The following is a 27,262-nucleotide window of genomic DNA, read 5'->3' as shown; positions in this document are numbered from 1 at the left end:
TATCAGGTTGCTCTGAGGTTGCTGGGAACACCACCTCTGGAGGTGGTGTTACTGTCTTATATATGCATTTATGTTCACAAAACAACATTTCTATTAGCTTTTTACAAACCTTGCCCCAAGAAAGGATTGTTTTGTAATGCAAATCTTACATGGAATACCAAAAAATAAAGCGGAGATGAGATTTTTTTTTTTTTTTTTTTACGGTAAGGCCTATAGCGCCTGTAGGCACACTTGAAGAGTGTATGGGAAGCGCTGTTCAGCTTCCGCCCATTAGTGGTGCAGGCAATTTTATTTATAGTGGTACCCATATTAGGGCCCATATCACCACCCAAGCTCATCTTGGGTGTAACCACCTAGAACTTGGGTATCATGGTGACATGTAGGTAACTTTAAACCACTCGACAAATGGCAAAGTGTTTTAAGGCTGTACGTGGTGGGATTCGAACCTCGCGTGGACGCCTGCCCGATCCCACGCCACCACCTTATCCACTATGCCACCACCTCCTGAGTTACAGAGGCGGAGACGATCACTCGCTTCTTCTTCTGTGACCCTTTTGCTTGCATGTTACTTTCATCATGATGTTTATAGCCACTCCTCTTGCCTGCTATAATGGATATCATATCTTAGTATTCATATACGCTCATGCCAAGAGGATAACCTTGACTCCGTAGCACTGAGTGATAATGAATTACTAATGAAATACTGCGGTATTTCATTTATAATTCACTGTCGCTCAGTGCCACCGAGTCGAGGTTATCCTCTTGGCATGAGCGTATATGAATACAAAGATATGATATCCATTATAGCTGGCAATAGAGGAGTGGAAACAAATATCATGGGGAAAGACAACACGCAGGCTAAAAGGGTCACAAGAAGAAGAAGAAGCGGCCGAGTCGCCACGAGTCTCCCGCTTCGCATGTGGTTCATCTCATCTCTGCTTTATTTTTTGGTATTCCATGTAAGATTTCCCTTTATGCATTACAAAACAATCCTTTCTTGGGGGCAAGGTTTATAAAAAGCTAATAGAAATGTTGTTTTGTGAACATAAATGCGAGAATGTGAGAGAATTTGTACATAGCTCCTCTAACTTCCAATGACTCATATGACATCATAAAAGTAGTGGTACAACGGTGGCCCAATATCCTGCCAAACGTATATATAATTTTTTTTTTTTTAACCCATGTGGTATGTTGGGGACCAGCCCAGAATGCATCCCTCCCCCTATTTCCATTATTTCCTATGGGAAAATTAGGTCCCCTTAACGAATTTTTGCTTTACGAACAGCTTTGACACCCCAATCTTGTTCGTTAAGTGGATTATTACTGTGTGTATATATATATATATATATATATATATATATATATATATATATATATATATATATATATATATATATATATATATATATATATATATATACAGTAATCGCTTGCGTATCCAGATTATAGCAGCCAAGGCCCTGGCGGATACGCGAAATATCCGGATACGTGGAATTTCCACTCCCAACCCCTTATAAATTGAGAAAAAAAACATGTACATAACCCAAATGGGTAAGAAAACAATGAATGAAAGCACATTAAATGATTGTGTATACAATAATGACTTCCTGCAGCATGATAAAATGATAACATATAAGATACCTGCTTCTGTAGAAAATGTGAGGGTTGGGAAGGTGCCATCAGCTGCGTCATGGCAATCTACTGTTTCACTGCTGAACTGGACACTATCTGAGTCATTATTAGTGTGTTGAAGTGAGATAATGATAGTGAAGTATTTATTGTTTGTCTGGTACAGCTTTCTACCTCTGTCTCAATATAATTTTTTGTAATTGTGTTATTGTGAGAGCTATGTCCTGTAAAGTTGTGATGATGATGCCAGTAAGAAAAAAAAAGTTTGAAAAGATCATAACAGTCTTATGATATAGAGATGGTGAAGCCTGGCAGTGAGGCATGGGGTGAGGGAGCGTCTTGGAGGGGGAGATAACACACATGACTGAGGGGAGAGGGGAGGCCAGAATTGAAAGTCCAGCTGTCTCCCAACGATACATTTGTTTGTTTGTTTCTAGTTGTCTTCTCTTTGATGTTTCTCATTCTAATTCTCGTCAACTTACACCTGTCAGGCAAAAATTAGAGAGCTAAATGACACACCTCCCTACTTGACTCCTGGCCAAGTACTGTGTAAGGCGTGAGTCAGGCTATGACACAACTACACAAGACATTTAAAAATGGCTTCCTGACAGAAAGGTTATCTAATTATCAAAAAATTAATTCACAAACGACAGAGCAACTCATCTTGGCCATTTGATACTTGGAAGTTCTGCCTTGGAGCGTCTCACAGAAAAATGTAAACAAACAACTGAACCAGTTTTTGCTGCTAGGCTGGAAAAATTATATATATATATATATATATATATATATATATATATATATATATATATATATATATATATATATATATATATATATACACACACACACATATATATTTACATCTACTTATGAAGATGCTATTAAGTTGAGATTATAACATCATTCCAATTAGCAAGAAAATAAATTTTATTATAAAAATTTTGGTTAGAAACCATAGATTTTAATTGGCTAAAAATTGACACAAGAGGAAAACAGTGTGTTCCGTCTGGCTCAAGACGACGGAAAGAATTGACAGAACAATAAAAAACCAATGGAAATCGTTGAAGACGACAGAAAAAGTGTTACTGTGATGCTGGTGCTGCCTAGCGGGATCAAGAGATCGCTCATGCGGTAGATTGGAATATGCTTGGGGGCAGCTCTGGATACTAGCGAATTCCGGATAGTGGCGATCCAGATATGCGGGCAATTACTGTATGTGTATATATATATATATATATATATATATATATATATATATATATATATATATATATATATATATATTTATATATGTATATATATATACAGGCAACCCCCATTTAACGAAGGTTCATACAACAAAATTTCGCTACAACGAAGATTTCATTTTACTACCATCTGCTCGTTTAACGAACACCAAACTTGCTTTAACGAAGGTTTATCCAGGTAATTTTTTCCAAATTTGAAAGCCCCACCGTATCATGCAAGCTGACAGGCTTTTGAATACATCAGGAGCTGCTGGTACTAAGGCCTGTCTCAGGAGAAATCCTGAGACACCTGTAGAATAAAGATCAAGATCAAGCCTCTCGTGGACAACACAGGCGCTGCTGATACAAAGGCCTGACTCACTTGTAGCATCAAGATCAAGATCAAGATCACGTGCACCACTCACTCCCCAGTCAGAACATAACAGCGTCACCAGCAGCTCATCTTCCTTAGTTCAACTTACCACCAAAACGCCCTGCAATGTGGCCTAACGTTCCTAAGAAGACCAGGAAGTGTCTTACTCTCGAAGTGAAGCTGGGTATTATTCACAGACAAGAGAGAGGCCAAAAAACTAATAACATTGCTGGCCACCATCTTGACTCCATCTACTGTCTACTATTTTTAAGTCAGCAGACTCTATTAAGAAGGCTGGTGAGACCTCATCTTCCTTGAAAGCTAAAAGAACCACCTGAACTCGTGACTCGACAATGGATAAAATGGAAAGCCTTGTGGAAATGTGGTACATAAGTTTTGTATGCGGTACCATGATGCACACTTTGTTTACATTCCACAGGTTGCCGGTTAGTGTCTTTCCCGTTTCACTCTCCCTCCCTTCATAAAGTTAAGATCATCAACATTATAAAGTTACGCATACACATACATTAGTGTACATTATAATGACTTAAATTAAACTACCTAAATGTTTAACTTCATAATTTTTACTTTCATTAAATCTTTTACTGTACTATGATGCACTCTCGCTTTGCTTACTCTCAATGGAAGTTCAAATCAGGGGTTAAACTTGTTATAATCGGTTCGCTTAACGAAGTTTTGCTTAACGAAGTGTTTTTAGGAACGTAACCCCTTCATTAAACGGGGTTGCCTGTGTATATATATATATATATATATATATATATATATATATATATATATATATATATATATATATATATATATATATATATATATATATATATATATATATATATATATATATATATATATATATATATATATATATATATATATATATATATATATATATATATATATATATATATATATATATATATATATATATAGATAAATGTTTCATTTGCCTTATAAGTTCATAACCATGAGAGAATGCAGGAAAAAATAGGAGGTGGGGAGGATGCATGGGAGAAATCTTCTTACGTTATTCCTGAAAACGTTTCCTATGAAAGTACTTGCTTCTAACAGATGGCAGCATCGTCACTGTCCTCCAAACTTTAACCCACACCACAACTTCCTCCCTGTATATTCCTTACTCAGCAGCAACTAAATTAGAATGTAAAGATAACATTTACATAGGTGTCACTGTATATGCTACTGGTTTGTCATGATGTCTACATATGGATCATCATATTGAAGGGGTTAATCTGGTTCTATGTTTAGAAGATGACATTAAATTAGGACATAAGAAATAAACCCATAAAAGTGAGAGAAAAAATAGGGGAATTCCAGGACATGAAGCATATTGATTTTTTTTTTACATTAATTTGAATGAAAGGAATTACTTCCCAATTTGAACAACCTCACAAAAAATCAATTAAGTTTAAATTACAAGGTGCCAATGTATTAAAAAAAATAAATAAATAAATAAAAAAAAAAAATATATATATATACACCTACAAGAATAAAAACTTACCACAAACTCTGAGAACACCAGCAGACCACATCGCCGCATAAACTCAAGGGACAGGCAGCTAGAGGGTCCTGTAGCCTCACTCACCACTGGACTACTGTGGAGGGTAGACTCACATCATCATGAAGTCATAAAATTGAAAGAGAGAAATATGGAGAGGGTATGTTCTCTGATTTTCCCTCGTGTTTTTAGGTTATATAAATAATGATGGAATGTGGTGACCATGAAACACAGGATAACTCTGGAGATCTTTCTTTCTCTATTAGAAGTAAAGATCTCCTGAGTCTACCTGTCAAAACTACACAACATGTCATGCAATAAAAATTAAGTTTACAGAGAATCTGCAGTTTTTTGCTACAATTTATAGTTGCCAATGCTACATTTCATTTCTAGATGTAATGTACTTTATGTTCAAAATGTAATTTTCTCATTAACTTATTACACACAGTGAAGATTCAATACTTGAATGTCTTAAAAGTCAAACTTTTCAATACTCAAACACAAAAGTTCAACCTAGTACTTAAAAAAATACCTGGTACTCGAATGGCTGCACACATGGTTATCCCATCCTGATACCAGTAATACTGGCATTACCTAACCTAACATATCAGCATTACAACATACTAGATACCGGTGCACATCCCTAGTCCCGACGCAGTGCCACAGTTGAGAGAAAACAACAACATTCTTCTGCGTTGTCTGTAGTTTTTCATTTACAAACTTACAATGGCACCAATGAGGTTTATTTAGTGGTAAAAATAAGGAAACTGGTGAGTGTGCAAGTGTCCTCCAATAGAGGGTTCACAAAAATCATACTGAGCTACCAGGCATTTTATATGGATGGTGACTCATCCTCTGTCGAATAGCCTCCCTCCTCCTCCTCATTCTTCTCCCCTCCTTTTCTACGTTATCCATCACCAGCCTTCACTTACATTAAGTACAAGTAAAAATTATAAAAAGAATACACTGGAAATTTTGTAAACTTGAGGTTTTGGTAAGGTTAGAATGAATTACCTGATTTATAGGTATTGGTAGTCAAACTTTTTGATACTTGAACAGCCATTTGGAACAAATTAAGTTTGAGTATTGAGTCTCCACTGTATATCATATTTGTTCAGCACAGTACAATTGGAAGGAGGTCCAGTGTGGAGATGAGAGAAATGAAAAAATATATTATACAGTGGTACCTCGACATACGATTTTAATTTGTTCCGTGATGATTGTTGTATATAAAAAAAATTGTATATCAAATAAATTTTTCCCATAGAAATTCATGGAAATAGAATTAATTCATTCTTGTTATATGAATTTACTCCCCTACAAAAAAAAAAAAAAAAAAAAAAAAAAAAAATTAACATGCTTTAACCCTTAAACTGCGGCGATCGCTTATATAATCAAGCCTCTCGAGTACTGTGACGCGGCGATCGCTTATGTAATCATGAATTTTCGCGGGGAATGTTTTGAATTTTCGTGGCGCATTTCCCTTCAGACCTGCTTTTGTGACTCCTCCCCACTCAGTGTTACCATCATGAGGGCTCCAGATACTATAACAAGGGCCTCACGAGTTTTCACGGAAAAGTAGGAGACACCTTGCAACTCCTTGTGACTCCTCGGGTAGAATCCAGCCCTGAGTATCATAGAAAACGTAGAAAACTTTATAGGGGAGACCAAATTATGGTATAGTTTATTACTTCTATCTCAATCAAGAGATTATTGTTATTGGATCAGCTTTTTATGGCATAGGGGCAACAATCCCAGTAGCATTTTGAGCTGTGGTATTGTACAGAGGACTTGTGTCATGCAGGACACACAGAAACACACACACACACACATCTGGAAATGGAGCAAAAAATGGGAGATGGAATTCAATGTGGACAAAAGCCATGTCATGGAAATAGGAAAAAGTGAAAGACGACCAATGGGAATCTATAAGATGGGAGATGGAGTAGAACTAGAAAAAGTAAAAAAGGAAAAGGACTTGGGAGTGACAATGGAAGAAAATAATCAACCGGTTAGCCATATTGATAGAATTTTCAGAGAGACGTATAATTTGCTAAGGAATATTGGAGTAGAATTTCACTATATGGACAAGGAAATGATGAAGAAATTGATAAGTACTAAAATAAGACCTAGATTGGAATATGCAGGAGTTGTGTGGACTCCCATAAAAAGAAACACATAAGAAAATTAGAGAGACTACAAAAATGGCTACAAGAATGGTTCCAGAATTTAAAGGGATGGCATATGAGGAGAGACTAAAGGCAATGGATCTACCAACCTTGGAGCAGAAAAGAGAGAGGGATCTGATACAAGTTTATAAATTGATTAACGGAATGGATGAAGTGGATAATGAGAAACTGATCCTGAGAGAAGAATATGACTTTAGAGAAGCACAAGATCGCATAGTAAGAAACTAAGGAAGGGACGATGTCTGAGAGATGTTAAAAATTTAGTTTCCGCAAAGATGTGTTGAGACTTGGAACAGTTTGAGTGAGGAAGTGGTATCAGCAAAGAGTGTACATAGTTTTAAAGAAAAATTGGATAAGTGTAGATATGGAGACGGGACCACACGAGCATAAAGCCCAGGCCCTGTAAAACTACAACTAGGTAAATACAACTAGGTAAATACACACACACACACACACACACACACACACACACACACACACACACACACACACACACACACACACACAAGAGAGAGAGGGATGGGTTGACTGTATTTATTTAGATCTAAAAAAGGCTTTTGATAAAGTGCCACATGAAAGATTACTATGGAAGTTAGAAGAGAAGGGTGGCTTAAAAGGAAGCACATTGAGATGGATGAAGAATTACTTAAGGGGGAGAGAAATAAGGACGATAGTTAAAGATATGAAGTCCAAGTGGAGAACAGTAGACAGCGGAGTGCCACAGGGGTCAGTATTGGCACCAATACTTTTTCTCGTATATATATAAATGACATGCCAGAGGGAGTGAACAGCTACATAAATCTGTTTATGGACGATGCAAACTGTGCAGAGTCATTAAACAAAAGAGGATTGTGAAATACTACAGGAAGACTTAAACAAGATCTGAAATGGAGCAAAAATGGGAGATGGAATTCAATGTGGACAAAAGCCATGTCATGGAAATGGGAAAAGTGAAAGACGACCATTGGGAATCTATAAGATGGGAGATGGAGTAGAACTAGAAAAGTAAAAAGGAAAAGGACTTGGGAGTGACAATGGAAGAAAATAATCAACCGTTAGCCATATTGATAGAATTTTCAGAGAGACGTATAATTTGTTAAGGAATATTGGAGTAGCATTTCACTTTATCGACAAGGAAATGATGAAGAAATTGATAAGTACTAAAATAAGACCTAGATTGGAATATGCAGGAGTTGTGTGGACTCCCAAAAAGAAACACATAAGAAAATTAGAGAGACTACAAAAATGGCTACAAGAATGGTTCCAGAATTTAAAGGGATGGCATATGAGGAGAGACTAAAGGCATTGGATCTACCAACCTTGGAGCAGAGAAGAGAGACAGGGGATCTGATACAAGTTTATAAATTGATTAACGGAATGGATGAAGTGGATAATGAGAAACTGATCCTGAGAGAAGAATATGACTTTAGAAGCACAAGATCGCATAGTAAGAAACTAAGGAAGGGACGATGTCTGAGAGATGTTAAAAATTTAGTTTCCAAAGATGTGTTGAGACTTGGAACAGTTTGAGTGAGGAAGTGGTATCAGCAAAGAGTGTACATAGTTTTAAAGAAAAATTGGATAAGTGTAGATATGGAGACGGGACCACACGAGCATAAAGCCCAGGCCCTGTAAAACTACAACTAGGTAAATACAACTAGGTAAATACACAAACACACACACACACAAGGAAGTTCTTTAATGAAATTGACTGGTCCGTGGTATACCAGGAAAGAGATATGCAATTGAAATACGATAAATTTATGGATTTGTATAACTCTGCTGTGAAAAAATTTGTGCCATATTACAGGAAGGGGACTTTAAATAATAAACAGTGGTTTAATAGAAATTGTGAAGAAGCAAAAAAGAACAAAGAAAAGGCTTGGAAGAAACTTACGAAAAACAGTGATGTATTATCAAGGGAAGGCTACAAAACAGCAAGGAATAGATATGTTGAAGTAAGGAGAACAGCACAGAAGGAATATGAACAGAGGGTGGTGGAAAACTGTGATAGTGACCCAAAAATGTTTTACAAATTCATAAATGGAAAACTAAATAAAAGGGAGGCAATAGAAAAGGTAAAAAACGGGGAAGATGTATATGAAGATGCTGGAGAGATAGCTGAAATTTTGAACGACAACTTTTGCAAAGTGTTTACAAAGGAGGAGCATTTTATGGGAGGAAGGCCTACGGAAATAAAGCAAATGCAGGACATCATGGTTACTAAGGAAGACGTAAGGAAAATTATAAGCAATCTGGATATTAATAAATCAATGGGGCCTGATGGCATATGTGGGAGGTTGCTAAAAGAATGTAAGGATCAATTGTTGAACCCCATATTTGATATTGTGGATACCTCCATACGAACAGGATCAGTCCCGAAAGAGTGGAAAAGAGCTGACATTGTGCCTATATATAAGAATGGTAGTAGAATGGAACCGCTAAATTATAGACCAGTATCATTGACTAGTATATTGTGCAAGGTATGTGAAGAAGTAATTAAAGCTAAGTGGAGTTAGTATCTAGAAAGTGAAAACATTCTGAGTGAAAGGCAGTTTGGTTTCAGAAAAGGAAGATCGTGTGTATCCAATTTATTATGTTTTTATTCAAGAGTGACTGACATACTGCAACATAGAGAGGGATGGGTGGATGCTATCTACCTGGACTTGAAAAAGGCCTTTGATAAAGTACCACACAATAGACTGATGTGGAAACTTAAGATGACTGGAGGAGTAAATGATAAACTAGCAAAATGGATGGAAAATTACTTAATGGGAAGAGAAATGAGAACAGTGGTGAGAGAAAAGAAGTCCGAGTGGAAGAAGGTAACCAGTGGAGTTCCACAAGGGTCAGTGCTGGGTCCCATCATGTTTTTGATTTATGTTAATGATATGCCAGTAGGAATTGACAGTTATATGAACATGTTTGCAGATGATACTAAAATTATGAGGAGAGTAAAGAATGTGGAAGATTGTAACAAGTTACAGGAAGATCTTGATAAAATATATGAGTGGAGTAAAGAGTGGCAGATGGAATTTAATATAGACAAGACCCATGTTATGAAAATGGGAAGAAGTAGATACAGACCAAACTGGGATTACAGCCTGGGTGATGAGAAAATTAAAGAGACCAATGAGGAGAAAGACTTAGAGTAACTGCAAAACACTTTGTCACCGGAGAAACATATTAACAAGATTTTTGGAAAACATAAACATGCTTCAAAATATTGGCCTTGCATTCCACTACCTAGATGAAGGAATGATGAAGAAGATATTATGTACCTTAATAAGACCCCAGCTAGAATATGCAGCATGTGTCTGGTCACCGCATATGAAGAAAAATGTGAAGAAGGTAGAAAGGGTACAAAGGCTGGCAACAAGGATGGTACCAGGACTCAGGGAGTTAGACTATGAGGAAAGACTGAGGAAGCTCGGGCTGACAACATTAGAAGAGAGAAGAACAAGAGGAGACATGATAATTATGTATAAATTGGTGAACAAGATTGACATACTGGATAGAGAGTTGATAAAGGTGACCACAAGTAATTATCTCCGAGGACATGGAAAAAAGCTAATAAAGGACATCTGTCTAAATGACGTGAGAAAATACAGTTTCCCACATCGTAGCATTGATAAGTGGAATAAACTGAGCAGTCATGTCGTTGACGCGGTGTGTGTCAATCAGATGAAAGAGAGATATGACAGGAATGGACAAGGAGACAGGACACAGAGAGCTTAACTCGGGCCCTGTAATACACAAATAGGTAAATACACACACAGCTCTATCATACACAATATGTACAAAACATCTGCACAGTGGATTCGTGTCTCTCGCACACACGCACGCACACACACACAAAGCTCAATCAAACATTCCCAATACGTACAAAAAAAAATCTGTACAGAGGATTCGAGACAGACACACACAGCATGAATAAGAGAGAACGGCTGCCTGCGCGGACGGAAGAAGGAAAATACCTATGGTGTTACAGGGCCCGGGTAACTCTAAGTTAGTGTCCTGTTAATGTCCTACTGTCGCTTAGTGTTGAAGGTGAGGGATATGGAGAGTGGTCCCTGAGAGGAGTGTGGGGGCGGTGATTGTTTTGGCCGTAATCAGCTGACAAACATGGCGTCTAGACAAGCCAGAGACTTTGAAGGTTTTATAACTACGCCAAATGGACTGGAGAAATTAGATATGGATGCAAGAATCCAGGCACTGGAAAGTAAGTTCCTAAACATTTTGTCCATAGAAGAAAAACTGGATAGAGTTCTAGCCGAGAATGATTCGTTCAAAAAAGAGATCTATTTGTTAATGATAGCGAATAAAGAGCTATTGAAGGAAAAAGTAGAGATGGAGAAAGAAAACCAACAACTAAGGAAACAATGTGAAGAGATGAAGACTAAACTCATGGAAATGGAGATGAAAACATCCGAAGGGGACTTGAGGAAGGAGGAATGCCTTAATCTAATTGATACCAGGATGAAAGAAGTGAACCATGAACATCAGGAGGTACAAAGATTGTTTAGGGAGATAGTAAAAAAGCAGGAAGAGGAAAATAAAGGGATTACGCAGAGAGAAATGGTAAAGGCACTAAAAGAAAATGAGTATGTGGTGAGAGATATTGCTGAAAAAAAAAATGTGTGATCATAATAGGATTGAGGGAAGAAACTAACAGGAACTGGCAGGACAGGAGGGATAAGGAAAATGACAGGATTAAGTCTTTCCTGAACAAGATCTCTGTGGAAGAAGAGGACCTATATGCTGAGGTAGAAGAAAGTGTGAGATTGGGAGCTTTTGAGGAAGGCAAGAATAGACCATTAAAATTGAAATTAAAGTCTCAGGTGGCAGTGGAGGCCTTGTTGAGGAGGGCTTGGAAACTTAAGGACTCTGAGGAAACCAAAACAATTTACATAAGAAGAAATATGTCACAGGATGAGCAAATGAAAATGAAGGAGCTTGTAACTGAAGTGAAGGAGAGGAATGACGAAAGAACAGAGGAGGAAAAGACCAAGTTTTTTTGGAGGATTAGAAATGGGAGGCTAAAGAAGTGGTGGATAAAACAGACGGAATAGACATTACATGGAAGAATGAGACTAGGAATGAAATACAAGTGACTTACACGAACATAGATGGATTTCTGTCTAAGAGGCTACAATGTATGGATTAGCTAAGAAATAACGAACCGGACATAATGTGTGTAGTGGAAACAAAGCTAAGGCCCGAAATAAAGCTACACTGGTTTGTTGTAAAACACTACAAAGTATGGAGAAATGATAGAAAAAAATAAAGGAGGTGGTGGTATAATGGTTCTTACTAAGGAAGATCTGATATATGAAGGGGGTGAACTATAGTAAAAGAAATGAGGAAGTGATAAGTATGCTTATAACAGATGGCAAGAGGGACATTAATATTATAACAGTATACATACCACCCAGAACCAGTGCTTGGGAATATGAACAGTATCAAATGGTGATGAGAAATACTCTAGACAGAATGAAGCAAAAACTCATCAGAAAGGATAGAGTGATGATATTTGGAGACTTTAATTGCAAAGAAATAGTGTGGAAAGACTACGAAGTGATGAACGGTAGTGAGTGGGCAGAAGAATTGTTAAAGGTAGCAACAAATAACTTGATGACACAGTGGGTAAGATCACCAACAAAGTGCAGGGGACAAGATGTTGCAGCAAGGTTGGATTTGGTATTTACCAGGGGCATCTCTCTAAAAGAGAAAATTGAACATGAATGTCCCTTGGGGAAAAGCGATCATGATGTCCTAAGCTTTGAGCTGGATACAGAATTAAGCACGAATAAGATTGTGGAACGCAGGGAGGAAAAATTAAATTATACTAGGGCAAATTATAACCATATAAGGGAGTTCTTTAATGAAATTGACTGGTCCGTGGTATACCAGGAAAGGGATATACAATTGAAATACGATAAATTTATGGATTTGTATAACTCTGCTGTGAAAAAGTTTGTGCCATATCACAGAAAGAGGACTTTAAATAATAAACAGTGGTTTAATAGAAATTGTGAAGCAAAATAGAACAAAGAAAAGGCATGGAAGAAACTTAAGAAAAACAGTGATGTATTATGAAGAGAAGTCTACAAAACAGCAAAGAATAGATATGTTGAAGTAAGGAGAACAGCACAGAAGGAATATGAACAGAGGGTGGTGGAAAATTGTGATAGTGACTCAAAAATGTTTTACAAATTCATAAATGGAAAACTAAATAAAAGGGAGGCAATAGAAAAGGTAAAAAAAGGGGAAGAAGTATATGAAGATGCTGGAGATATAGCTGAAATTTTGAACGACAACTTTTGCAAAGTGTTTACAAAGGAGGAGCATTTTATGGGAGGAAGGCCTACGGAAATAAAGCAAATGCAGGACATCATGATTACTAAGGAAGATGTAAGGAAAATTATAAGCAATCTGGATATTAATAAATCAATGGGGCCTGATGGCATATCTGGGAGGTTGCTAAATGAATGTAAGGATCAATTGTTGAAGCCCCTTATTTGATATTGTGGAAACCTCCATACGAACAGGATTAGTCCCGAAAGAGTGGAAAAGAGCTGACATTGTGCTTATATATAAGAATGGTAGTAGGATGGAACCACTAAATTATAGACCAGTATCGTTAACTAGTATATTGTGCAAGGTATGTGATGAAGTAATTCAAGCTAAGTGGAGTGAGTATCCAGAAAGTGAAAACATTCTGAGTGAAAGACAGTTTGGTTTCAGAAAAGGAAGATTGTGCTTATCCAATTTATTATGTTTTTATTCAAGAGTGACTGACATACTACAACATAGAGAGAGATGTGTGGATGCTATCTACCTGGACTTAAGAAAGGCCTTTGATAAAGTACCACACAATAGACTGATGTGGAAACTAAAGAAGATTGAAGGAGTAAATGATAAACTAGCAAAATGGATGGAAAATTACTTAGTGGGAAGAAAAATGAGAACAGTGGTGAGATGAAGGAAGTCCAAGTGGAAGAAGGTAACCAGTGGAGTTCCACAAGGGTCAGTGCTGGGTCCCATCATGTTTTTTATTTATGTTAATGATATGCCAGTAGGAATTGACAGTTACATGAACAGGTTTGCAGATGATACTAAAATTATGAGGAGAGAAAAGAATGTGGAAGATTGTAACAAGTTACAGGAAGATCTTGATAAAATATATGAGTGGAGTAAGGAGTGGCAAATGGAATTCAATATAGACAAGCCATCATGTTTTTGATTTATGTTAATGATATGCCAGTAGGAATTGACAGTTACATGAACATGTTTGCGGATGATACTAAAATTATGAGGAGAGTAAAGAATGTGGAAGATTGTAACAAGTTACAGGAAGATCTTGATAAAATATATGAGTGGAGTAAGGAGTGGCAGATGGAATATAATATAGACAAGACCCATGTTATGAAAATGGGAAGAAGTAGATACAGACCAAACTGGGATTACAGGCTGGGTGATGAGAAAATTAAAGAGACCAATGAGGAGAAAGACTTAGGAGTAACCGTGCAAAACACTTTGTCACCGGAGAAACACATTAACAAGATTTTTTTGAAAACATATAACATGCTTCAAAATATTGGCCTTGCATTCCACTACCTAGATAAAGGAATGATGAGGAAGATATTATGTATCTTAATAAGACCCCAGTTAGAATATGCAGCTTGTGTCTGGTCACCACATATGAAGAAAAATGTGAAGAAGGTAGAAAGGGTACAGAGGCTGGCAACAAGGATGGTACCAGGACTCAGGGAGTTAGACCATGAGGAAAAATTGAGGAAGCTGGGGCTGACCAAATTAGAAGAGAGAAGAATAAGAGGAGACATGATAACTATATATAAATTGGTGAACAAGATTGACATACTGGACAGAGAGTTGATAAAGGTGACCACAAGTAATCATCTCCGAGGACATGGAAAAAAGCTAATAAAAGACATCTGTCTAAATGACGTGAGAAAATACAGTTTCCCGCATCGTAGCATTGATAAGTGGAATAAATTGAGCAGTGATGTCGTTGACGCGGTGTGTGTCAATCAGATGAAAGAGAGATATGACAGGAATGGACAAGGAGACAGGACACAGAGAGCTTAGCTCGGGCCCTGTAATACACAAATAGGTAAATACACACAGCTCAATCAAACATACCCAATACATACAAAACATCTGTACAGAGGATTTGTGACAGACCAACACACACACACACAGCCATATTGATAGAATTTTTAGAGAAACATATAATTTGCAAAGGAATATTGGAGTAGCATTTCACTACATGGACAAAGAAATGATGAAGAAATTGATAAGTACTATAATAAGATCCAAATTGGAATATGTAGGAGTAGTGTGGACCCCTCATAAAAAGAAACACATAAGGAAATTGGAGAGGCTACAAAAAATAGCTACAAGAATGGTTCCAGAATTTGAAGGGATGACATATGAGGAGAGACTAAAGGCTATGGATCTACCAACCTTGGAACAAAGAAGGAGAGAGGGAGACCTGATACAAGTTTATAAATTGATCAACGGAATGGACCAAGTGGATAATGAGAAACTGATCCTGAGAGAAGAATATGACATCCGAAGCACAAGATCGCATACTAAAAAGCTGAGAAAAGGAAGATGTCTGAGAGGTATTAAAAAATATAGTTTCCCGCAGAGATGTATTGAGATGTGGAACAGTTTAAATGAAGAAGTAGTGTCTGCAACGAGTGTGCATATTTTTAAAGTAAGATTGGATAAGTGTAGATATGGAGATGGGCCACACAAGCATAAGGCCCAGGCCCTGTAAAACTACAATTAGGTAAATACAACTAGGTAAATACACACACACACACACAAGAGATGCAGTCGAGGAAAGACGCACTGGCGCCATTCCAACAATCAGCTGATCTTCACTACATACCGGTTGTACAGTTTTTACAGTGGCCTGGGCAGGTAGTGTGGACTCATTTTTTTTTTTTTCATGCAATCAATTATTAAGGAATGATGAGTGAAAAAGAGATTCCATCAAAATACAGACATGAGATTAGAGAAGGAAGGAAAGCTGATGATGACTATGCTGGTGAGGGTGAGCGTGTATTTGAAGGCTTCGATACGACGAGTACTTCACTACTAAAGAGAGTGTTAAATATTGAATATAAACTAGATAAATTGATAAAGGAGAATATGGAAATGAAAGTGAATGAAGAACAGGATAAAGAGTTTATAAAACTGAGAGAAAGGATAAAAAAGTGGAAGAAAACGAAGCTAGGCTAAGAGCGGAAAACGAAGAACTAAAAAAGGAAGTAGCTAACTACAAAAAGCAGATGGAAGAAGGACTCGGTAAAGCCGAGAAAGAAAAAGAGAAGCTGAAAGATCTAGTAAACAAGGAAGAGGAAAGAGTACAGAACGTGATTAAAAAAGAAGTACAAGCATGGAGAGTCCAAGATAAGAAAGATAAGGCTGATTTTCAGGAGGTGATTCAAGAACAACTTAAAGAAAAAGAAGAAAATATGACAAACAAAATGATAGGAGTCCTCAAGACAAAAGAAAATTTAGTTAGAGAAATTGCAGAAAAAAGAAGAGTGTAGTCGTATTTGGAATAAAAGAAAAAATATAAAATATAGACCAAAAGAGAAAAGAAGAAATGAAATCAGTCAAAGACCTACTGAAGAATCTAAACGACGAAGATAGGCAGAACTTGGAAGAGGAAGTAGAAGAAATAAACAGAATGGGACCATATCAAGAAGGAAAACGAGACCAATTAAAATACTACTAAAATCACAAGCAGCAACAGAAGAAATATTATATAGAACAACAAAACTTAGAGAAACAGAAGGCTGCAAGGATATCTATATAAAGAAAAATAGAAATGAGGAAGAAAGGAAGAGATACAATGAACTGGCAGCAGCAGTAAGGGAAAAGAATAATGAAAGGTCAGAAGAGGAGAAGAAGGCATTTTTGGAGAATTCTAGGAGACAGGATAAGGAAATGGTATATAAACGAGAAGGAAGAGAAAAAGTGGAACAAGTTTAACTAAAAATGATAAAGGCAAAAGACTAAAAATGATGTATACGAACATAGACGGGTTTTATCAAGTAAATTAGAATTAAGAGATTACATAAAGAAAGAAAATCCAGATATTGTATGCCTGGCTGAAACAAAACTAAATAAGGCAATCAAAATAGACTTGGATAATAGGTATAATGTATGGAGAAGAGACAGAGTGGGTAAAGGAGGAGGAGGAGTCATGATTATGTTAAGGAAGGAGATAGTGATAAATGAAATGGAATGTGGGAAGGAAAAGCAGAAGTATTGTATATTAAGATGCATATTAATAAAAAGAGTTAACAATCATTGTAACATATGTGCCACCAAAACAAATTCATGGACCAATCAAGAATATAAAGACATGATAGATGACACAATAAGGAGTCTAACGAGAATCGTTAAAGAAAGGAGAAAAGTGATATTAGTAGGAGATTTCAACTGTAAAGAAGTGGACTGGGAAAATTATGAAAGTGGTATGGGGAAGAAGCCTGGGAGAAAGATTCTTGAACCTAATGATAGACAATATGATGGACCAGAGAGTAAAGGAATGCACAAGATTCAGAGGAAACGACGAGCCGGCGAGATTGGACCTAGTTTTTACAAGGGGTATACAAATGAATGATGATATAAGATATAAGTGCCCATTGGGAAAGAGTGACCATGCAATATTAGAAATAGATATAGAAGAGGAAAGGAAGATAGAGACGATTCATACAAAGGAGACCGATTAAATTACAGAAAGGCTGATATTGAGAATCTCAAGAACTATTTTAAAAACGTAGACTGGGAGGAGATGGAAAACTCAGAGACAATGCAAGACAAATATAACTTATTTTTGGAAATATACAAAACAGGAGTCAGGAATATGTCCCAAAATATAGACCTAAAGAAGAAGGAAAGAAAGATTGGTTTAATGCAAGGTGTGCTAGGGCAAAGGAGAAAAGAGATGGAGCATGGAAAAGGTGGAGGAGAAATAGAAATCCAGCAAATAAGGAAAACTTCAAAGCAGCGAGAAATGAATATGTTAAGGTGAGGAAGGAAGAGGAAAAGAACTTGAAAAGACATTGTCGAAAAATGTAAGGAGCAACCAAAATTGTTCTATAGATTCATAAATGGAAAAATTAGGCAAAAGAAACAATAGAAAGGTTAAAAGGAGAGAACGGGATGGTGGAAGACCCAAAAGTATGGCAGAACTATTAAATAAAAAATTCCAGGAGGTCTTTACTAAGGAATCCAAATTTGAGAGGCCACAGAGTAATAGAGAGACAATCTATATGAAAGAGATTAAAGTAACCAAGCTTGAAATAAAAGAGTTAATGAAGGAACTGGATGAAGAGAAGGCAATGGGACCAGATGAAGTCTCAGGCAGAATACTGAAAGAATGTAGGGAAGAACTAGCAAGTCCTATATACAACATCATAAAATGCTCAATAGAAAATGGAACAGTACCAGTAGAATGGAAAAGAGCTGAGGTGGTTCCCATATATAAGAGCAGAAGGAAGGAAGAACCTTTAAATTACAGACCGGTATCACTAACTAGTGTAATATGCAAGATGTGTGAAAGAATAATAAAGAAACAATGGATCGAATTCCTTGAAGACAACAAATTAATATCAAATAGCCAATTTGGTTTTAGAAAAAGACGGTCTTGTGTAACTAATTTATTGAGTTTCTATTCTAGAATAGTTGATAGAGTACAAGAGAGAGAGGATGGGTTGACTGTATTTATTTGGATTTAAAAAAGGCATTTGACAAAGTGCCACATGCAAGATTACTGTGGAAGTTAGAGGAGAAGGGTGGCTTAAAAGGAAGCACATTGAGATGGATAGAAAATTATTTGAGGGGGAGAGAAATAAGGACGGTAGTTAAAGATATGAAGTCCAAGTGGAGAGCAGTAGAAAGCGGAGTGCCACAGGGGTCAGTATTGGCACCAATACTTTTCCTCATTTATATTAACGACATGCCAGAAGGAGTGAACAGCTACATAAATCTGTTTGCAGATGATACGAAACTGTGCAGAGTTATAAAGCAAAAGGAGGATTGTGAAATACTGCAAGAAGACCTAAATAAGATCTGGGAATGGAGTAAGAAGTGGAAATGGAATTCAATGTGAACAAAAGCCATGTCATGGAAATGGGAAAGAGTGAAAGACGACCTGTGGGAATCTATAAGATGGGAGATGGAGTAGAACTGGAGAAAGTTAAAAGGAAAAGGACTTAGGAGTGACGATGGAAGAAAACAATCAACCAGTAAGCCATATTGATAGAATTTTAGAGAAACATATAATTTGCTAAGGAATATTGGAGTAGCATTTCACTACATGGACAAAGAAATGATGAAGAAATTGATAAGTACTATAATAAGACCCAGATTGGAATATGCAGGAGTAGTGTGGACCCCTCATAAAAAGAAACACATAAGGAAATTGGAGAGGCTACAAAAATGGCTACAAGAATGGTTCCAGAATTTGAAGGGATGACATATGAGGAGAGACTAAAGGCTGTGGATCTACCAACCCTGGAACAAAGAAGGAGAGAGGAGACCTGATACAAGTTTATAAATTGATCAACGGAATGGACCAAGTGGATAATGAGAAACTGATCCTGAGAGAAGAATATGACATCCAAGCACAAGATCGCATAGTAAAAAGCTGAGAAAAGGAAGATGTCTGAGAGATATTAAAAAATATAGTTTCCCGCAGAGATGTATTGAGACATGGAACAGTTTAAATGAAGAAGTAGTGTCTGCAACGAGTGTGCATACTTTTAAAGTAAGATTGGATAAGTGTAGATATGGAGACGGGGCCACACGAGTATAAAGCCCAGGCCCTGTAAAACTACAACTAGGTAAATACAACTAGGTAAATACACACACACACACACACACACAGATAAAGTTCTATCATACATATATATGTATAAAACATCTGTACAGAAGACTCGTGTATCATGTAGGACACGCAGAAACATGCACAGAGAGAGAGAGAGAGAGAGAGAGAGAGAGAGAGAGAGAGAGAGAGAGAGAGAGAGAGAGAGCAGGTACCGCTCAGCTCCCAACCCGGACCATACAGTGCATCTGACGTGTCATTAGTTCCCCACGCTTTCCAAAGCCCGCGAAGTTTTGTAGGCCTATTTCTTGCTCTATTTATTTATTTACAGATTCAAATCTTTGGCATTACTGTATTTTGGATGTTTGCCATTCATGGTATACAATTCAAAATATATTTTCTCTAACATGGGAATGTTTATATTTTAGGTGCACCAAAGCATTCAGCAATTAGGAATTAGAAGTTAAAGGGTTAAATACCAACCAAATATAGATTTAATATAAAATAAATACAATGTTTATTGTATGCATGATATAAATTAACTATATTGCCCAAAATAACAACTTAACCTGCAAAACTTGGGACACATCAATAGACGTTCATCGCGCAAGACTCAGGGCACGTCGATAGATGTCTAGACTTTTTTACAGCTATATTTTGGCTATTTTCTTCCCGTTTTCTTTGCTTGTGAGCTGGACACTTATCAGCAGTAAACATATGCTCTTCATCACTGTGTCACCAACGATGAATGGTGGGAGCGACAGTGATTTCACTGTGTCTGATTCCGTCACCTCTCCCACACACCTTACTTCTATACCTCGGGTCTCTTGCTATGTTACGGGAGACAACTTTTGAATGAGAGTGGTATCAGAACAGGCGACAGAGAGAGAGAGAGAGAGAGAGAGAGAGAGAGAGAGAGAGAGAGAGAGAGAGAGAGAGAGAGAGAGAGAGAGAGAGAGAGAGAGAGAGAGAGAGAGAGAGAGAGAGAGAGAGAGAGAGAGAGAGAGAGAGAGAGAGAGAGAGAGAGAGAGAGAGAGAGAGAGAGAAAGGATACAAGGGGCCCGTTTTCTCTCACTCTAGCCAAGGCCACTGAACCCGATCAGACGCAAGGCCACGTAAACCTCTGGTTTTTTGCATTGCAAAGAGGAAGAGTTGCTTGTGGGCAGAACACCATGTGTACTCACTCATTTATTGAATTTCTAAGTGTAATCAGTATGTGAATAGTACAGGCTATTTTGTGTGTTTCTCGCCAAACTTTTACTTTTGGGACCCATGATCACAGGATCTTGAGTTCACCAAACTTAAGGAAAAATACACACTGCAGAGGAGCACAGACACATAAATGCACAAAGAATGAACAATGATACACAACATGGGCTGAATGTTCGAGTGGACGTGGGTAGCCGAGTGATCGTTGCACCACCTACCGATGGCTATTCGTATTTTAAAAATATCATCATATTTCAAGGCGTAAATTATATGAAATTTTTCGTCGTATATAAAATAAATCATATGTTGGAGCAATCGTATCTGGAGGTATTACTGTATTGTGATAATAAAAGTGGCCTTATTGTGAGCAAAATCTACTGACTACCACACTACACTACGTGCATATGTGTGTGTGTAAAACTTGTTTTAGCTTCCTCACTTTGTAGGGGTACCAGTCTGGCATAAAGATGGATATGCATAGATACAATAAAATTTTAAGTCTATCTCCTTCAGTGTGCAAAATAAATAAGGATCATCATCTACCTCATACAGATCTGTCTCTTGAAGTTAGTAAAAGTAACTTGCTCACAAGCTTGATTCTCACCTTACACTAGTTACAGACTTTCGCTGGCAGGTTCTGAGAACACGGGTCCACAGGTGCTGGGAGGTGAGGTCCAAGGAAGTTAGCAGCTTGCACCACAGGAGAGTGAGGGGTGGATACCAGCCAGATACAAAGAGGAGTGCCTCACTGATTTCTTCCATAAGGTCTATTTCTCTGCTGCAGATATCCTTTAGGGAGGTGATCACTTCTCGCCACTGATCTGTGTTTGGGATGGCATTCAGATGAATATGGGTGTCCACTTACATTTAATAAAAAACAGAGACATGTAGCAGCCTGGTGGTAAAGGGGATAGATAGCATGCTCAGCTCAACACAAAGCTGAGAGGATATGAGTTCATATTTCATCAGAAAGAGACTATCTGGGTTTTGTCTTCTCTCATACCATAGGTATGGTCATAACTATTTGAGAAAAACCTCTCTCTTAAAGATAAATTTTAAATTGATGATGATGGTTATGATGATGAACATAATTCATAACATATAAGATGATATATGGAAAACAAAAAATGCATAAAATCATCTCCAATAATTTTTTCTTCTTCATCTTTACCTGCTTTATTTCATCCAGATGGTATTGCTGCCATCTCATATTTCTCTAAACCTGAAATCTACTCTGAAATATTTGCTAAAATCTCTATCTTAGATGATTCTGGGCTCGTCTCTCCCTCTCCTCCTACCTCTGACTATTTCGTGTCTTCAATCAAAATTCTTCGTAATGATGTTTTCCATGCCCTCGATGGCCTAATCCCTTGGAAGGCTTATTCTCAAAAACTGTCCCTCCGTGTTTGCACTTTGTCTGGCCTATCTCTTTTCATTGTCTGTCATCTACTTTTCTTTCTACTGGAAGTTTGCCAACATTCAGTCTGTTCCTAAAAGTGGTGACAGTCCTCATCCCTCAAACTATCCTATTGTTTTAATTTCATATCTATCTACAGTTTTTAAATTTATCAACCAGAAAATTTTTAAAGACATATCTCTTCTTGCCTGCGCCACTAATGGGCGGAAGCTGAACAGCACTTCATACACACTCTTCACGTGAGCCTACAAGCATTATAGCCTTCCCGTAAAAAATAATCTTGTATCTGATCGCTGGTATAGCTTCCGTTGAGGCTGCTCTACTGGTGATCTTTTGGCTTTCCTTACTGAGTATTGGTCATCCTCTTCTAGAAACTTTTGTGAAACACTTGCTGTTGCCTCAGACATATCAAAAGCCTTTGGTAGAGTCTGGCACAAAGCTTTGATCTCCAAACTACCTCCCTATGGTTTCCATCTTTCTTTCTGTAACTTCATCTCAAGTGTACTTTTGATTGTTCTATTGCTGCTGTGGTAGAGGATCACTATTCTTCTCCTAAATCTATCAACACTGGTGTTTCTCAGTGTTCTGTCCTGTCACTCATGCTCTTCCTATCCATTTCGATGTTAATAATGATACAACTTTCCACTTTCCACATCCTTTCAGAGATGACCAACCCTTCAGCAAGTAAACAGATCAAACAGGGAAGATAAAGAACACCTGACTTCTGGTCTCTAAAATTTCTGATTGGACGGAGCAAATCTAGTATTGTTCAATGCTTCAAAAATTCAGGTCCTTCATCAATCAACCAATGCAATCTTCCAGACAACTATTCCCTCTTCTTCAATGACACTCAATTGTCCCCCTCTTCTACAGTGAACATTCTTGGTCTGTCCTTTATTTATAATTTAAACTTGACACTTCACATCTCTTTTTTAGCTAAAATACGTTCTATGAAGTTAGTAATTTTGAGTCATCTCTGCCAGTTTTTCTTGCCCCTTAAAATTCTAACTCTGTACGGGGGCATCATTTACCCATGTATGGAGTATTCTTCACATATATCAGAGCTTTATTAGACAGGGTGAAGTCAAAAGCTTTCCATCTTATCAACTTCTCTCCACTGAATGACTGTCTTCAATTACTTTCTCATCACCCCAATATTGCATCTCTTGTTATCTTCCACTTCATACCAACCACTCTTCTAATTTTGGTAACTGTGTGCCTCTTCTCCTTCCGTGGTCTTGCTACACAAGATTTTCTTCTTTCTTTCACCCCTATTCTGTCCACTTCTCTAATGTAAGAATCAATTATTAAACCCTTTCTCTAGTAAAAAGTCAACAGGTCAAACACAGATTGCCACAGAACACCTGACTTCTGACTTAGTAGTGTTCAGTGCCTCAAAAACTCAATTCCTCCATCTATTAACTCAACACAACCTTACAGACAACTATCCCCTCTTCTTCAATGACACTCATCTGTCTCCATCTTCCACAATGAATATCCTCTGTCTGTCCTTTACTCATAATCTTAACTGGAAACTTTATCTCTTGCTAAAACAGCTTTTATGAAGTTAGGCATTCTGCAGCATCTCCACCAGTTTTTCTTGCCCCTTTAACTGCTAACTCATAACATAACATAACATAAATAATAGGATAACAAAGGGCCACCAGGGCCCATCTAGGTTATCCTGTATCAGTTGCACAGCGACCTCGTCATCAGTACTTAAAGATACACTTACAAGTACACAATACATTATATACTAATTCTAAATATTTGGCCCATTAACAGGGCTAAGTCCTGCAGCGAATTCCTCTACAATCTGTGATCCCCATACATGGGGATCATGTCTTGTTTAACTATAGTAAATTTCTAACTATCATGCAGCGCTATACATAATTATAAATCTAATAAATTTAAGTGCTTATCTAATCTGTTTTTAAACATTGTCAAACTAGTGCTATTTACAACCCTCTCTGGCAATGCATTCCAGAAGTCTACCACCCTATGACTAAAGAAATATTTTCTTATATCTAACCTGCAGCCTTGCTTTCTAATCTTCCTGCCATGATTTCTAGTCCTACTTCCTCCTCTAAGGTAAAGAAAGATCTCACATCTATGTAGTTTGTATCTGAGAACATTTTAAATAACTCTATCATATCCCTCTTATACATCTCCTCTCAAATGAAAACATGTTTAATTCCTTTAATCTATCTCTATACTCCAGGCACTTTAATGCTGGTATCATCCTAGTTGCTCTTCTCTGAACTGCTTCTAACATGTTGATATCCTGCCTATAATGGGGTGACCAGGCCTGTATGCAATACTCTAAATGGGGCCTAACATAGGAATTATATAAGCTACGCACCACTTCCTTACTTTTATAACTAACATTTCTATTTATAAAACCCAGGATCCTATTTGCCCTATTTCTTGCTTCTAAACATTGCTTTGAAAATTTCATAGTCCTGTCTATCACTACTCCTAAATCCTTTCCTTCCTCTACTGCCTCTAGCCAACATCCCTCCATCTCATAGCTAAAGTTTGTGTTGTCTTTACCTAAATGCATAACCTGACACTTTTAGAATTAAACTCCATCTGCCACCTGTCTGCCCATGCTATCAGCCTGTCCAGGTCTCGTTGTATTCTGTAATTGTCCTTTTCACCCTGTACTGCACATGCTATCTTAGTATCATCTGCAAACTTTGATACTTTGCTACTAATTCCTATATCTAAATCGTTAATGTACACCAAGAAAAGAAGAGGTCCTAGCACTGATCCTTGGGGTACCCCACTAACCACTTCCTTCCACTCAGACATTGCCCCATTTAATACTACTCTCTGTTTCCTATCAGAAAGCCATTCACTAATCCAATCAACTAACCTACCCCTATCCCATGTAGTCTCAATTTGTACACTAGCCTCCTATGCGGTACCTTATCAAACGCCTTGCTAAAATCTAGATATATAACATCTATGCTATTTCCATCATCTAACTCCTTGGTAATATATTCTAAGATATCGAGCAAATTTGTAAGACAGGACCTCCCTGATCTAAAGCCATGTTGGGTATCTCTAATTAATCTATTCTCATTTAAATGCTCCCAAATACTACCCTTAATGATTTTCTCTAGTATCTTACATACTATACTAGTTAAACTGATCGGTCTATAATTATTCGCATCATCCTTCCTACCTTTTTTAAATATTGGTGTAACATTAGCTAACTTCCAGTCCTGAGGTATCTCAGCAAACCTAAGTGATCTTTCAAAGATTAACTTAAGTGCTTCAGAAATACTGTCTACACCCTCCCTAAGTACTCTGGCATGTAGCTCATCAGGACCACTAGCTTTCCTATCGTCTAGTTCAAGAATAAATTTCCTAATAATTCCCGGTTTTATATCAATATTTTCTAAAGCTCTTAAACTACTCGTCGCACTGTTTGTAACAGGATTTCCTATTCTTTCCTAGTAAATACTGAAGAAAATTGTTCATTCAATAATTCTACTATGTCTTCATTTTGATCCACTACTACACCATCTTTTCTGAGTGGTCCAATCCTATCCTTATTTCTTTTATCACTGACCTTGTAATAACTATATAATTTTTGGGATCTTTACTCCCAGCTCTAGCTAGTTTTATCTCTGCCTGCCTTTTACTTTTTTATAACCTTACTCAAATCATCTCTGACCTGTCTGTACCTAATCAAATCTACATCTTCCCACTTTTCTGCAACTCTCTGTATGCCCTCTTCTCTCTGATCTGGCTACCTATCTCATGAGTCCACCATAATGGCTTCCTGTTTCTCTGCCTTATATCTTTGTAAGGGATACACTGCATCACTATACCCTTTACTACAACCTTAAAAATATCCCACATCTCCTGTGCAGTTTTATTTCCAAAACTATCTTCCCAGTTTACCTCTCCTAATAACTGACGTAACCTACCATAATTGCCTTTCTGATAGTTTGGGACTCTAGTCTTATTCACTATATTATCCCTACTGGAATTAATGATAAATCTAATTATATGATGGTCACTGTTTGCTAAAGTCTCTCCTACCTCAACTTCCTTTAAACAATGCTCAATATTTGTTAGTACTATGTCTAAAACCTTCCTCCCCTAGTAGGTTTATCTACCATCTGCACTAAATAGTTATCCTGAAAACTTTCCATAAACTTATTTTCACTAGCATCTCCTACCATCCTCTCCCAGTTTACTGACTTAAGATTAAAATCCCTAAGATAATTGTCTGACTAGTACACCCCTATTTATCTCATCTACCATAAGGTTGTCTACATCTGCTGACTGGTTAGGTGGTCTATAAAAGCTCCTACTCTAATAACCTTACTTTTGTTTACTCTAACATCCAGCCATAAGGACTCTACTCTGTTATCTACCTTAATACCATTAACCTGACTGGAAATGAAGGATTTTTTACATAAATAACTACTCCTCCACCTATCCTACCAATTCTCTGGTGTAAATACATAATGTATCCATCTACTTCATATTCTTTCCTATTTTCCTAAACTTTTCCTCATTTACCCATGCCTCTGTGACACATACAACATCTAAGTCCTCCTCAACTATATAACTAGATAACTCGTCCTTCTTGTTCCTAAGACTCCTGGCATTTACATAAAAACATTTAAGTCCTGCTACCTTCCTAGATGCTGTCTCCTTATTTGGAATCCTAATCTTATTCTCTCCTATTTGCACCTGGAAATCTTTCCTAATCTTTTCACTATCTCTGTTTATCCTATCTAATTTATGTCTAACATCTTTCTTCTGGAATGCATTCGCTACCTCACCCC

General features: G+C 37.3%; 1 protein-coding gene across 4 annotated transcripts in view; it reads right to left on the bottom strand.

The window, feature by feature from the left end:
- LOC123502590 (huntingtin-like) overlaps positions 1–27,262 on the bottom strand; it is a 420,122-nt gene that overhangs the window by 102,363 nt on the left and 290,497 nt on the right. For 3 of the 4 annotated variants that reach the window (XM_045251745.1, XM_045251744.1, XM_045251747.1), the window contains 2 exons: positions 21,639–21,855; positions 4,763–4,856 (listed from right to left, as the gene is read on the bottom strand). In XM_045251745.1, coding sequence (XP_045107680.1) covers positions 4,763–4,856; positions 21,639–21,855 — 311 coding nt within the window. The remainder of the gene's footprint in view (positions 1–4,762; positions 4,857–21,638; positions 21,856–27,262) is intronic. The other variant, XM_045251746.1, reaches the window with a different exon arrangement.

Source organism: Portunus trituberculatus, chromosome 12 (genome assembly GCF_017591435.1).
Source record: "Portunus trituberculatus isolate SZX2019 chromosome 12, ASM1759143v1, whole genome shotgun sequence".
Classification (NCBI taxonomy): Eukaryota; Metazoa; Arthropoda; class Malacostraca; order Decapoda; family Portunidae; genus Portunus; species Portunus trituberculatus.
This window is presented reverse-complemented; position numbering and strand designations above follow the sequence as displayed.